At 43.2% G+C, this 14,452-nt stretch overlaps 1 protein-coding gene across 1 annotated transcript in view; it reads right to left on the bottom strand.

Moving 5' to 3' along the window:
• Positions 1-540: 540 nt before the first annotated feature.
• Positions 541-14,452, bottom strand: part of CLCN1 (chloride voltage-gated channel 1) — a 45,655-nt gene continuing 31,743 nt past the window's right edge. Inside the window, exons 12-24 of the mRNA XM_072851053.1 lie at positions 13,527-13,611; positions 12,952-13,101; positions 10,592-10,661; positions 8,984-9,094; positions 8,641-8,854; positions 7,770-7,903; positions 7,022-7,248; positions 6,795-6,900; positions 4,988-5,070; positions 4,195-4,233; positions 3,434-3,538; positions 1,420-1,506; positions 541-939 (exon numbers count right to left, since the gene is read on the bottom strand). Coding sequence (XP_072707154.1) covers positions 541-939; positions 1,420-1,506; positions 3,434-3,538; positions 4,195-4,233; positions 4,988-5,070; positions 6,795-6,900; positions 7,022-7,248; positions 7,770-7,903; positions 8,641-8,854; positions 8,984-9,094; positions 10,592-10,661; positions 12,952-13,101; positions 13,527-13,611 — 1,810 coding nt within the window. The remainder of the gene's footprint in view (positions 940-1,419; positions 1,507-3,433; positions 3,539-4,194; positions 4,234-4,987; positions 5,071-6,794; positions 6,901-7,021; positions 7,249-7,769; positions 7,904-8,640; positions 8,855-8,983; positions 9,095-10,591; positions 10,662-12,951; positions 13,102-13,526; positions 13,612-14,452) is intronic.

Raw genomic sequence — 14,452 nt, 5'->3', positions numbered from 1 at the left:
GGGGGGAATGCAAGATAAGAGCTAATGAAAAGGACCTGCAGCAACATGGACAGGATTATAGTCAGAAGCAGCAATATGCTTCATGGCTGGAAGTCTGGCTATGTTTACACTGGTGCATGCAGGCCAGGTGTGACTGGAAGGATAACACCAGTGGAGAATGAGAAGAGCTGCTCCTTCTCCACTTTACACGTGACAGATTGACCCAGAGCATCCTGACTGTGTCCAGCAGTATTCATGTCCTGTTACAATCCCTTCTGCCATGTTACATAGACATGGCAGAAGCCTAAGCATTATGAGCCTGCCCTTAGCCACCTTGCAGTCCACATCTGACTCCTGCACACACCCATATAGTCCAACAGCATAACAGTCTTTGCACAGAAAGAAAGCAGCAGAAGAAAGGGTCAGTCCGATGCCCCTTCTCCCAGCTGAATCAATCCTCTGTGGGGATTGTGAAGAACATCCAAAAGCTTCTCTTTGAGGAGCAAACACAAGAAGACTGGCTCAACTGAAGAGTGTGATGGACTACTCCCCTCACACCAGCTATAAGGGCACATCCTCATCCTCATATTCATCCTCATCTAGGTCAGTGGAGCGTAGGCTTATGTCCTTGAGGATGTCTGAGATATTTTCAGCAACTGGCCCTGCTAGCTCCATCTCTTCCAACTCAGTATCAGTAGCATAAGCAGAGCACAGGACTTCTCCCTCTTCATGCAAGTGTGAAGGCTGGGGGGAGTGTGAGCAGGGAGGCAGTGGGCTCTCTGTTCCCAAGTCCACTGCTTGCTGTGCTGTCACCATGGAGTTGTCCTGCCGGCTCCACACCTGAGTGTCCTGGCTGACCTTCTCACTGCTGATGGAAGTCCGGTTGGTATCGCGGAAACTGGCAAGGGGTGGGCGGAGACGAACCCCAGAGCGTGTGGAGCCCTCTATTGCCTTCTGAAGCTATGAGAAGAGCAAAGGTTCAGAAAAAATGGATGAAAGGGAGGCTGACCCAGCCCTACCCAGCAGAAGTTCCTCTGGTCTCTAGGGTAAAGGGATCACAAATAGAGTCACAGCTCTACCTCTGGGGCCTGTGGAGGTCATCTTTTACACTGGTGTTGTAATTTTTCATTCCACGGTAAATAACAAATTCCACACCACTTTCAGAGACAGTAATAGCCACTCAGTTAAGAGCCATACACTCATGAAAAGGACAAACCATGTAACATCCCTGTAAACAACACCTGCTGCCTCCTCTGAAATAGTCATCCATTCCTCTACATGGCTTCCAAAGGGTTGACTCAGAATTCAACACTAGATTGAAAATGTAGCAATAGCAGTTATATATATTGCCAGCTGGATCCTCCAACATCTCTAAGTTATTGGAATGATCCACAGGGCATTTGCAGTTGATTAGGAGGAGATGAAAGGATCTGTACTTACCTCTTCCAAAGCCAACACTCCCTTCAGCTTCCCCATACTGGTTACATAGGCATGGCTGAGGCCCAGTAATGAGAACAATGTATGCGTCTATGAGCAAAACCACAAAAGACCATGTCAGGGACTTTGGAAACTGGTAACATGATACTTGTTGCTGGAGCTGGGACTTGGGATTTAGAAATGGGAATCACAAAGGCACACAAGTCTGCAGTCATCCCAGTGAGAAACTACCTCTTCCCTTCCCCTTTTGTAGCTAGCAAATACTACCCTTTGGTCCTTCTGCTGTGCAGCCATAGTTGGGAGTGTGTTGATGATGGAGAGCGCATTCTCAAGGTCACTCCCATCCTGCATCTGGCAAACAGAGATTCACATGCAACACCCTGTGTATTTGGGGACTTATGCAGATCCTATTTAATTTTGGTGCTGGAAATTAAACTATCATATAGTACTACGTAAAGTCAGAATCTGCTTAGGTTATTTATTCCAGTGCTTTCCAGTGGTAGAAGATTCCTTTTTTCCTGTTCCAGAATATTTCTTGCCAAGGCAGGCAAAACTTAAGCTTGTTGATGCTTATCCAGTGCAGTGGGAACACTGAGAACAAGTTATTCCCTTTCTCTTACAAAGCCTTCTTAAAAGGACAGATATCACACTGCTATCAGTCTTCTTTTCTTCAGACTAAATATACCCCATTATTTTACTGTTCTTCATAGATCAGGTTTTCTAAAACTTTCAGCATTCTCAGTGCTCATTTGTGGGGTATTTCCAATCTCCAGGTTCTTTAAGCTGAGCTCTAGCTGGACTTTACCTGTGGCCTTACATGAAGTCATTCTTTCACAGCTGGTGTTTGCCTTTTTTTTTAATATCACATGAGGTATCGAATGTCATATTCAAGTGTAAACTAGGGAAAATCTAATTTCTCAGGAACAAGACATTTTACCCTAATGTAAATGAAAATCAAACTGGTTAAATACAATTCAGTCATGATAAGCTGTGATATTCTTGCCACTGTCAGTAGTCTCACATTTAGCTCTAACTATGCATACCTCAGATAGTTTGATTATTTATTCCTGCATTTTTATGCATCCAAGTTAAGCTGACTTGTCTGTTATTTCAGAGTTTTTCATTTGCTCTTTTTTTACAAGAGGTATGAAACTTTCCCCATTTGCACTCTTCAGGTATAATTTCTTGTAACCCCTATATTCTCAAATATAAATGCTAGTGGTTTTCAGATTACTTCAGCCAGCCCTTTAGAAAACACCAAACTCATCTTAAGTATATGCTAACCTGTTCTTATTTTGCTCAAGGCTGAGATCTTACCCCTTTGGTAACAGTAACTAATTAATTTTGTGCAAGGTATATGCTGACCATTCATGTTAAATGAGTATTGATAAAAACAAGCACTGTGCACTTTTGCTTCAGTAGACTGCTTTCCTTTTCCATTGAGTGAAAGCCCAGTCCTCTCTTACTCCTGATATACAATGGTTGCTTTTACCCCAGTCATCCTGTGCTAACTCTAGAAGTTGTATGATCCCACTTCCTCTTTCCTTGTGCTTCAGTTCGATGAAGAGCCTATGATATAGGGTGGTTTCAAGCAACTCTTCTCATGCACTGAGACAGACTCTACACCCTGACAGAAACACCCTGAGAAATCCAGGAGTACTCATTCCAGTGCTGCACACTGACAAAGCAGAGTGTAAATCTCAGTGTAATGCCCCCAGTAGCAAGGCATAGAATGCTTCTGTTAATGTAGTGGCTGGAAAATCTTATGTGGTGTCCAAAAGCTATTTCGATAAATGCACTCAGACTTCTTATCACGTAGCCTTTCATTTTGCAGGAGATTGGAGGTACACGCAGAAGGTTATAGGAACAAACTGACTTCTGTAGCTGGATGTGGAGGTAGCTGGTGATAGTAGTTGTAGGTGAAGACAAGGAGAAGAAATAAGTCATAGACTAGACTTGCAATGATAGAGAGGGTGGAGAAAAACAGCATATGCATCAGAGAGACATCTACACCCACCTTGTGCAGGGAAGTTCTCTCCACCAGTTGGAAAGGGGAAGGGTCTATGCGGCAGCTGTCAAAGCACACGTTCTTGTTCAGCTCCTCCTGTTCCCAAGCATCTATCTGACACAGGAAAGAAGAGGAATCACTCTTACAGTAATCAGCAGTGTTGCTGTCTTGTGTACCCAAACTAGTCCCATTCTCCTGTTAATGCTTCTTTCCTTCCTATATAGATCATTCATCTTGCCCATTATATCACACCCCTCAGGCTTCCCATCCCTTCCTTGCCCGATGTCAAGTCCCTATGGAAACAGAACAATTCCAGTACCTCAGAGGTTTTCTGAGGTGAGGTTTTGCTCCTTCCTGCTTAAAGAGGGAGTGAACATCTTAACTTTCCTTTTTGAGTGGGTCTTCCCCTTGTCATTGCAAGATAATAGTTCCTTTGTGTAAAAAATGAAGGAACAACATAGACCCACAGAAAGATTTAGGTGACAGGGTACCTGTGGAGGTCTCTTAGTCCAAAACCCTGCTCACAGCAGGACTGACTTCAAAACTAGATCAGATTAGTCAGAGCCTTACTCAGCACATCTAGCAGAACAATCTCTTCTCTTATTGGGTGAGACTTGCCCACTGTGCAACTCTAAGAGGAAAATGGCTTTAGTTGTGGCTTTATGTGGCAATCACTGAGGTTGTTGGAGTTCAGGAAGTATTGCAAGTGATAGGAAATGGGCAAAAGAAGCACTCTGTTAACTTCACTACCTTTCTGCACCCAGTTTTACCTCTTCTGGCCTCATGGTGTCAACGACTTCCACTGGCTCCTGTAGGAGAAAACACTGTTCAGGACAAAGAACCCACAGTTTCACAGAGTACGGAAAGGAAAAATTTGCACAGCCTCCTCACCCCATGTGGTCCCCTTTTTGTTCCAAATAATATATTACTGAGTGTTTAGATTTTCTTTATACTCATACATTATAAGGTGTACTCTGTACTTGCTGTGCTTCCCTTGCCAATGAAGATGACTATGGAATGCTGGTGGAGCAATTCAGGTGCCTAAACATGGCCATCTAGTACTGCTTTAGATGCTCTCAGATATCCCACATGGGGTCCAACCACTGCTCTAGAGTGGATAGGTCTCCCATAGGCTCTGTATGATATCCACCAACCTTGTGCAGATGTGTCAGATACCCAAGGGCATCTAACATGGCACAAGGCAAAAGCAGTTTTTCATTTTTATCTGGCCAAAACTGTTTGCCAAATGGAATAGAACTGCACTTTATTCCAGGTTAGCCAGAATACCATTAAGTTACTCACTGAGAAAAAGATGCCCACACTCAGTCATGATGGTAGCCTTGACACCTGAGCACAGATGGCTCTTTAGGAAGATGCACACTCCTTTACAGTAATCATACCCTTTCTCCTTGGAGAGAGTTCCCCACTGATGCTGTTAGAGTTCAAGACCATAAGTGTGTCCATGCTTTGGCCACACTTGGTTCTATACCACATACTTTGGTTCTATTTCCATTGCATTCCCTTCCCTCTTCAGGGTACTACTAGGCTCTCTGTATCCCTAACCTGGATGGTACTCTCTGTTTCAAGTGGACGATTGTAATGGCACAAGAGATGCTGGATCAGTTGCCTCAGACTCCTGAAATTGCCTGAAGAATGAAAACAAACACATGGATAAGAGAGAAGAACAAGAGAGATACAAAAATACAAAGCCCCATGCCCATCTCCTTGCCCAAGGCAGGCTGGAAAATAATATGAGGGACATAATAGATCGTATATGACAGGGCTGAGCCAGTCACAATCTAGCATTCAGTTTGTAAAATGGTGTCTGGGACAAGCCAGAATAAATATTCCCATGCAATATCTTTTCCTCAAGGACAGGAAACAAACCATTACAAAGTAGACCTTGCAGATAATATTCTTAGATCAGTGTCCCTGCATTTAAAAAAAACCAACAACAAAAAAAAACCCAACAGAAGCAAGGAAGCAAGACTACTAACACAGCAAACAATCTGATACAAGGGATAAACTGCTGTGACTAGAGGTTTCTGCAGTCCACAAAGAGAATGTGGTTTGGAGCATGAGTATGGAAAGGGGAGATGAGAATTTGGAAATTACTTCAAAGACAAAACATATCAACAGCCTGAATGTGACAGGTACAAAGGGGTGAGGAGTCCACGGGTTGTGCCAGCAGTGTAATGGTAAGAATGAAAAAGACTGTAGAATTATTCTCCCAGGCAGGACAGTCGGGAATTAGCAAAGAGGAGGAGATAGGGTTTGGTGCTGTTGTGAAGTGAACAAGGCTGTGGAGGAAGGTTGGTCAGAAACAATGACAGCTGTGAGCCAAACTAAAAATTATGGCAGGGAAAGCCTTGTGAAGTCACCCCTGCTCCAATTCCTCTTGTCACTCCTGGATCACTCAGTACTAGCTTTACGTAAAATGTCTCACACACTGTCCTTGTTTTGATGTTATTCTTTTTCTGATTTGATAAGGAAGGTGGATGGCTGTCCCACCACTCTACTGCCCTGGAAGCACAAAGTGGATTTTCCTATGCCTTAGAGGTTCAGTCATACATGAGTGGTGCTAAGGAACCAGAATATGCTATATGCTATATTACATGCTAACCTTTGGGTGCCTAAAAGCACGAGCCAGAGTCCTATCCTCTGTATTCACTCTCAAGATTGGGCTACACCTCTGTGCTTACTCATTCTCTGCATATTTCAAGACACATAAAGGAAAAAACATTTCACCATCCTGCATCAAATATACATGATATATGAATCAGAAATGAGCTATGAGTACAGTCTTGGAAGCAAAGCTAATATAGGCTGGGGTGGCACACAAAGAACACAATACATCAGTATTTGTCCATCATATTAATGTAGCTGAATCAAAGATATGTGTGTTCCAAGGGAGGAGCTGTTCACTTTTGGAGATAGCTGAACAACAGCCTAAGCTTCTCAAAAAACAAGTACAGATGTTTAGGTCTCTGGCTGCTTTTCCCAGGGAAATTTATTCACAGGGTGAAGGAAGCAAGAGATGGGACCCTTCCACACAGACTGTCCAGAAAATGTCCGAGGAGATGTTATTGGAAAGGATGGAGTGGGGAGTACTTGACAGAGAGAGAGCAGACTGAGTGGGCCTACTTTTGCCATACTCTCTGAGGGATCACAAACAGAAGATATTTCCAGGTATGTTACATTGATGTTGAGGTGCATTAACAAAGTACCTTTAATACAGGAACAGCAGAGAAAGCTCCTTCTCTCAGTCTCTGGGAAATCAGCACCTCGCACAGGCATGTACACACAGTTAGGATGAAAGCTTCCTCAAGCTGGCTAGGATGTGGCTGAGGCATGCCAGAATTTACCATACCTGGGAGTTGCTGTGGCTCCAAAGTTTCAGGCATTTGTTTAAGAGGACTTGTTGGACCATTGGGCTCCTCTGGGTGACTGGGAGTGGGACTTGGGGGCTGAGGCAGCTGTTATGGAAAGGAGAGAAAATAAAGTCCACCCTGTGTCATTTCTTTCTCAGACTCTCCAAATGTCTTACTGCTTCTTAAGCAGTCTCTGTGTTGCAGTCTCTCCACTTCTCTCCCTCACCTCTCCTTTCTCATCTGTATCCTCATCCTCATCAACATAAGCAAAAGATTCATGCTTCAGCTTTGGCAGGGCTGCCCACGGTCCCTTGCTGTGCCCATCATAGGGTGCCTCAGACAGCTTCTGCTGCATTTCTCTGTTGAGGAGCCGTCGCCGTTCTGGGCTTATATGTCTCTGGAGGAGAGCCTGCAGTTCAGATCGCTCTACAGACCCCAGAAGGATCATGGTCTCTGCATAACACAGAGCAGAGAAGCCATTAAGCCGCTTCAAGGTTTTGAATGTCCCCTGCCACACACTGCCCCTTCTTCCCTCCAACCTCTTCATAGTGCTCGTACTGATACTATCTAGAGCTATACAAGAGTCATTGACCAGCCCTGCTAGTTGCTGCTAATATACTGTGGGATTGTGGGAAGCTCACCATCCCTGACTTGTGCTACTCCTCAGCACCACATCAGAAGCAGGCTCTTTACTTATGCAAGATCCCTCCCTGTTGTCGCAGTTCAGTCCACAAACTTCCCATACGCCTTCCTTACCTGCTATATCTGCTTCACTGCCCACACTCCAGCTTACCTGTCTGACCAGCTGAAACAGCCTTCTGTCATACATCATCCATAGCAGAAGATTTTTAGGATCATTTTTTACGTAGTGGGTCACACTGTCTCCTTCACAGCATGTAATTTTAAAGCTAGTTTCTTTGGCTCTTTAAGCTGAGACAGTCTTCAGGAAGGACCAGTTGCTACACGTTGCTTACCTGGTGAGTCCACCAAAGGCAAAGTCTTAACAGTGGTGCTTTGCAGTAGAGTTTGTAAGTCTCGGTATTTACAGTTGGAGGAGACGAATTTCACATCTTGGACCATAATATCCTCAACAAAGATATTGTATTTGCTGTGAATTGATGGACAATAGGGTGAAGAGTTGGCATATTAAAAATGTCTAGCAGATAAATTCCTTAAAGAAATATATAAATGACCACTTCTTTAAATAGTGTTCTCAATACTGTTGCTAAATAATCTTCTGTGAGAATAACCAAAGAAGACTTTCCAACAGGATCAACACAGATTAACTGGATTTTTGTTACAGTTGTATTCCACTCCATTACCCCTCACCATAAAAATACACACACATATATATACATATATGTATAGATGCTTTATATGTACATACCTATATATATTATATATACTAGAGAGAGGAAAAAATGTATATGAATAATTGAATTTTGTTTTAAGCAAACTATCCAAATAAAATGATGTTTCAAACATTTGCTGGAGAGAAAATCCAAACCCCACTGAATTCAGAAAAAAATTGAAAATGAGACACTTGACTTCTTTGAAATTTTTAAACTGAAGCAATTTGGTAATATTAATACAAATTCAGTAACGTTGCTGGTTATTCAAACCTGTGCTTTCAGTGAAAAAAAGAAGAGGACTTTTCTCCATTTCTATCTATGAACCCAAGTTCTACTCCACCACTTGTTTTTTCTCACTCCAGGCCTATTCTGCCTTTTTATTTTCTTTGTAGTACTATCCCCTTTTCATGACCTTTTATTCTCCCATGGTCTCATCCTCTTCTGCTTTATTTCTTTGCTACTCCCCACCTCCACCTCTGTTTTACTACTATACCTTATGTGATTCCAGCCCAGGTCTGGCAGGTAGGGCAACTTCTTCACCTGGATGATGCTATCATAGAGGCTGGGCTGCAGACTCTGGGCCACCATGTTGGCAAGAATGACAGCCACCATCATGGGGAGGATGTGAGAGATCTGACCTGTCAGCTCGAAGCAAATCACAGCAGTGGAGACAGTATGGCTCACTGCTCCTGTCAGAGCTGCTGCACCTTTCCCAGGTAGGGTGGAAAATGAATAGGGAGAGAAGAAGACTGCCATATAGAAACAGCATGTCATGTCAACCAAGAAAATCATGGGGATGGGACCAGGCAAAGAAAAAGAAAGATGTGAAGACTCACCAATGACAGCATACCCTCCAGGTAAGATTTGATAAACAATACCATCAAAGAGGATCCCGTTGGGAAAAAGTGATGCCATGATTTCCCCAATAAGACGCCCAAATGCAGCACCTGGAAAATATCACTAGCAATTACGGAAATAACATCTAAGGAACACTGAGCCTGTGCTGTACAGCTATGCTGGGCAACCACTTGAGTATTTTCTAACAGAAACAAAATCAAAACTTACATTAAAATGACACTGGGGACTAAAGAGTAGTTCTCAGTTACAAAATATAGAACTTAGACTGAAGAGGACAAAAAGGTACTAAGGTATGTAAAAACAGTTGACCCCTCATTCTTCCACTTAGGCACACCGGGCACAGTGTTATTTGTGATTCCCAGGTAGGAGGAAATATTTTCAGAATATGTACAATGTCAGTCCAGATCACAGTTGAGGCCCTTCACACACTCATTCTATGAATGTCCAAACACTGGAATCACAGCTTACAGAATTTAGGTGGGAAGGGATTTTTAGAGGTCTTGTTCTGACCTCTGCTCACAACAGGGCTAATTTCAAAGTGAGATCAAGTTACCCAGGGGCTTGTCCAGACAAGCTTTAAAAGTCTACAAGGATGGAGATTCTCCAGCTTTTCTGAGCACCTTCACCAAGGAAACAATTTTTTTCTTACGTCCCATCAGAATTTCCCCTGTTGCAACTTGTGCCTTTACCTCCTGTTTACTGTGTGTCTCTAAGAGGAGTCTTTCTATCCTCTCTGTCCCCTGCTGCATTAGGTGGTGAAGGCTGCAGTTAGATCCCCTCTTGGCCTTCTCTTGGTGGCCAGGTGGACACGAAATGGCACAATATTCCAGAATTGTGTCCAAAATGCTGAATGCAGGGAAATAACCAATTTCTTTGCCTTGTTGGCTAGGCTTTTCCTAATACAGCCTTGTTTGTGGTTAGCCTTCATCACTGCAAGGGCATGCTACTGACTCATATTCACTTGCTGCCTGCCAGAACCCAGAGGTCCTTAGCACGCACCATTTCATTTAAGAGCTGTGGATACTTAATGCTGAACTTCATGAGCTTGTATACTTTAGTCTAACATAGCCTCTCTTTCTTAACATTAGCATCATATTCTTTTCATTTTTTGGTCTTGGAATTAAAACCAGTTAAAAAAACAATAAACTCCCATATGTTACCATATTTCAGTCAGAAGAAATGACTAAGTGTTGGATTACATTGCAGGTACTAGTTTTAAGGTTATGTCTTCTAGTTGTCCTTCAGGGGTGAAAGGAGCAACTACTGCTAATTGTAGGATTAGAGTTTCTCTGTAGGTGAAGAGGCAGAGAAATTAGAAGGCCATGACTCAGCATGCCTCCCCACAGTGTGGCTTTCCCTATGTAAAAGGACAGGGATTTTCTCCTCAGCATTTGGATTTGGGGGGTGGGCAAATGCCAAAAGCAGAGACTGAGAGGCTGGTATATGGACTGTTAACCAAGCTTGTGATAGACATCAAGTGATGACTCCTCATCCACTAGAAGAAACCGACTGGGTACCTACGCAATGTCTCTCTTATCCTCTCCACCTGTCAGACCTATATGCTGCAACACAAAACTGAAACTCACCTAGAACAAAAACAGGCATGAAGCCTCCACAGGGGATTGGCATCGTGGTAGCAATAACAGACATCCAGAACTAGAACAGAGGCAGAGGACGTGGTTGTTACTGAGCAGCAATAGCATTTTCTGCAGCCCCGCGCTACTGCCCAGCCTGTGAATCCATGAGGAGACATGTTCTGAGGGATCTGGAAGTTCAGCCAGAAAGTGAAGTGTAAAGGGGCTGTGGGGTGTGAAGGGGAGCTGGAGGAACTCTGGTAACACGCCAACACTGATGCAGAGGACCTCTGAGCAACTGCTGTGGTGGCAGGGAAGGTGAATCACCACGGGGATGGATGAATATGATAACTCCTTTGCCTTGGACCTCAGAAGTTGAGATTTCCTACTGCTCCAAACAGCTTAGCTTTTCACAGAACAAGGTTGTCAAAATTTCAGACTCAGAAAGATTTCAGTGTGAAGGGAAGGGAGGTCTCTCCCCCAACTCCCTGCTCCCAGAAAGGCTAATTCGTAAGTTAGATCAGGTTGCTCAGGGCCTTGTCCACGTGAGTTCTGAACATCTTGAAGGGTGGAGATTTCCCAGCTTTTCTGGGCATTTGTGCCACTGCTGACCCACACTCCAGGGAGAATTTTTTCCTGAAGTCCAACTGTCATAAGTTTCCTTTATTGTAGCTTGTGTCTGTTGCCTCTTGTCCTATCACTATGTTGGGCAAAATGATGAAATCTGTCCTGGTACTGCTAAGACCAATTCAAATGCTGACTTAGCCCAGCACATATAGACTTCTTCTGGAGACAACAGCCTAATCTTACAAACACCTCAACTCAGACTTTCTCAGGCAATATGACAAGAGATTTCCACAGTTGAGGGAAACACAGAGAATGCTGCTGTTTCAAAAGCTTGTACAAAGAAGTGTACTCGCAAGATGTCCCTTGCTGCAGCAGTATCATCCATAGGAGAAAGAAAACCATGGGCCAGCACATCAAGAGCAATACTTTCAGGTATTTCAGGACCATATTATCCTCAGAGTGGGCAAATCCTTCCTGTTCAAGGTCCACCTTTGAGGAGGTGATGCCTCTGCAGACATTGTTGTAGCTGTAGACAAGTTACTAATCTGTAGACAGTCAGTTTAGTGAAAGGAAATCCACCCAAGACAGCTTTTCCACTGTAACTCTCAAGGTGGTTGGCATAAAAGGGAAAATGAAGCCAGGATGTAGCCTTCTATTTAGGAAAGCCCTCTACAAAGGTAACAAAGAGTCAGCAGAACAGTGTCTCTCAGCCCATGGTAGAGGAACATGCTGTAAGGATGGGTTGGACCATCAATTTGATACTGGCTTTCTAGAGTCAGGTAGACACAGGAGATAGAGTCAGGATAGATACACCATGTAGTCCATCCCTCTTTTATTCAAGTAAATGAGACCATAAGGTCTGCTTGATACAGTGTAATCAGAATTATCACACAAGCAGAACCCATAACTGCCTGCCAGAAATTTGATACAGTGTTTTACTTTAGGTGGAATCAGCTGTGTCAATCAATCATTGATGTCCATTCCTGATCTACTGCTATTGCAAGGTGGCCTTAGCTCTTTTGCTCCTTTGCAACAAAAAAATCACCATTTCTATGAAATTTTTACCCTTTTATTCCCCCCCTCCCCCCTTAGGAAAACCTCTTTCTTGCTAGTTGTATTTTGAATACTGGAATATAATGTTTTCTTCTTTCAAATCTCTTTTCTTGCTCTGTCATGTGTCAGTTACACAGCTGATCCTTTCAGAGGCTGAACAGTTGCAACTTCCACAGACCATGTCAGCTCAGAACATTTAATCCACTGTTGCTTTCCAAGAAGTGAGCAAAACTGTTTTCAGCTGCATTTCTCCATCAAGTTACAGTACTGCTAACAAATCCTTGAGCCTCATGCAACTATAGATTGTGCTTGCATATTCTTATTTGTCTCCTATCTGTAGCCAGGAATATCAAGTAGACTGTATCAGACTTTATTTAGATCAAATATAAATTATCTGAGAGCTTTTTACTTATTTTTCTGGAACTTGAGAAATCTTTCCTGATGTAGTCCTTCCTACCAACTACTACACAGTGGGTACTGAAGGTCATTCAGCAGGATGCATGAGGAAGATATCCTAGGGAGCAGTGAAGGAGGTCACTATATTAAGGCCAGGAAACTATTCCCTAATAATTTTGGTAATCTTGCATTCAAGTTGGGCAAAAATCACTTCAAAAGATGTAAGACCCCATTTCAGTTGTAGTGCTTCATTCAATACCCAGCAACTCCTCATTGGCAGTTCACAAACTATTTTACAAAGGATCAAGAACAGTCACTCTGAGTGGAGAAGGGTTATGGTGAACTGGGTTTCCTACCTTCATGAGGAAGAAAAGCAGGATGATGATGAAGACACTGACTTTGGGATGGATCCAGGCAGCAGATTTCCCTAGGATCTGAGGGTCCCCTGTGTATTTTGCCCAGGTATAGTTATCAAAGAGAGAGCTGATGGCTTCCCGTGGCATCAACTAAACAGCAAAAACAACCAGGCATGAGCCATGAGATTAAATGGAGTAAATATTCTACCTCTGTTCCAAGAAAGTGGAGGAGATTTTTACTTTGGTAATTCATGGTTATGAGACTTAATTCACATTTTTAAGCTTCAGGAAGAGAGACAGGACTTTACCTGAACTGGTGAAAGTATAACTACTTTCACACATGGGGTAACATCTTCCTTATTACTTGCTTAGGAGAGTGGACCTTTCTCAAGTTTTATATGAAGGAGATAGCAGAGATCATAAGTCTCAGAATATAGTCTCTCCTCAGTCCAAAGTCCTCCCAAATCTTTCTTCCCTTTTCCGTGACATAAAACCTTATGGTTTATCAGGGCACAGGATAAGGGGAGACTGTTCGCAGAACTGCACAGAATTGCAAATACACATCCCACTCTCACCTCTCCTGCCATGAACTGCCCAAATCCTGGAGGAAAGGTCACAGTTGCTATAAGGAAGGTTATAACCCCAGGGTATATGAGGCGGCTGAAAAGAAATAAAAGTTTATTAAAATAACCTCACATTCTTTTCTTGTAGTGCTATCACTTCAGAACTGTGAATGCTATTTCTGTGAAAGCTCTCTGCCACACCTGTATCCATTGCTTTGGAGTTCTGTTACTGGCAATTTAATGCCTTGCTCCACTGATCATCATCATTCGTAGAGAGTTCAACTGTCAGCAAAGCCATTTTTCCCATCATAATTAATGTAATGGGAGGGAAGGAGGGAGAGAGGGATATACAAAATGCACAGACTTGAATACTCAGGGAGATATGTATTTACAATGATGTGTTGACCTATTGTCAAAAGCCAGCACCTCCTCCCTTTGTCCTGATTATGCCAGTCTTGCCTCTTCATCCCCCATGCAATCTATCCTGTCCTAGTGTATTTAAATGCAGGGTTTTTTCATACATTTCTGCATGCATCCCCCATTGCATTAATTGTTATGAGAAGAACTGTTTTTCTTTCCATTGAAATGCTGACCGTCACAATTTTTGGGAAGGTGTCCTTGGTGGCTAGTGGGTCTAGCTGTGCAGGGCCAGTGGGGCATAGCTGGACAGCAGGCTGAAGCCATCTGTGTTTTCCTACTGCTGTGTCCAATCCCAGGATGGATCTCTGGGTACACTGTGCCACTTCATGGGCACTAATACAACATAAGTCTAAGCTGCCTCCATGTGCTGGACTAATCCTGTCAGGCCTGTCCGCTGACAAATTGCTGTGTTCCCTACAGGAAGTTCTGGCTGAGATACTGTGGTATTCAGGAAGACAAAATGCAACCTTTAATTTATTTCAGTCTAAGAACCTACAAAATTCTGAGAAATTAGTGAA

The sequence above is a fragment of the Ciconia boyciana genome, chromosome 1, assembly GCF_034638445.1.
Source record: "Ciconia boyciana chromosome 1, ASM3463844v1, whole genome shotgun sequence".
Taxonomy (NCBI): Eukaryota; Metazoa; Chordata; class Aves; order Ciconiiformes; family Ciconiidae; genus Ciconia; species Ciconia boyciana.
Note: the sequence above shows the minus strand (reverse complement) of the source record. Positions and strands in the feature narration are given on the sequence as shown.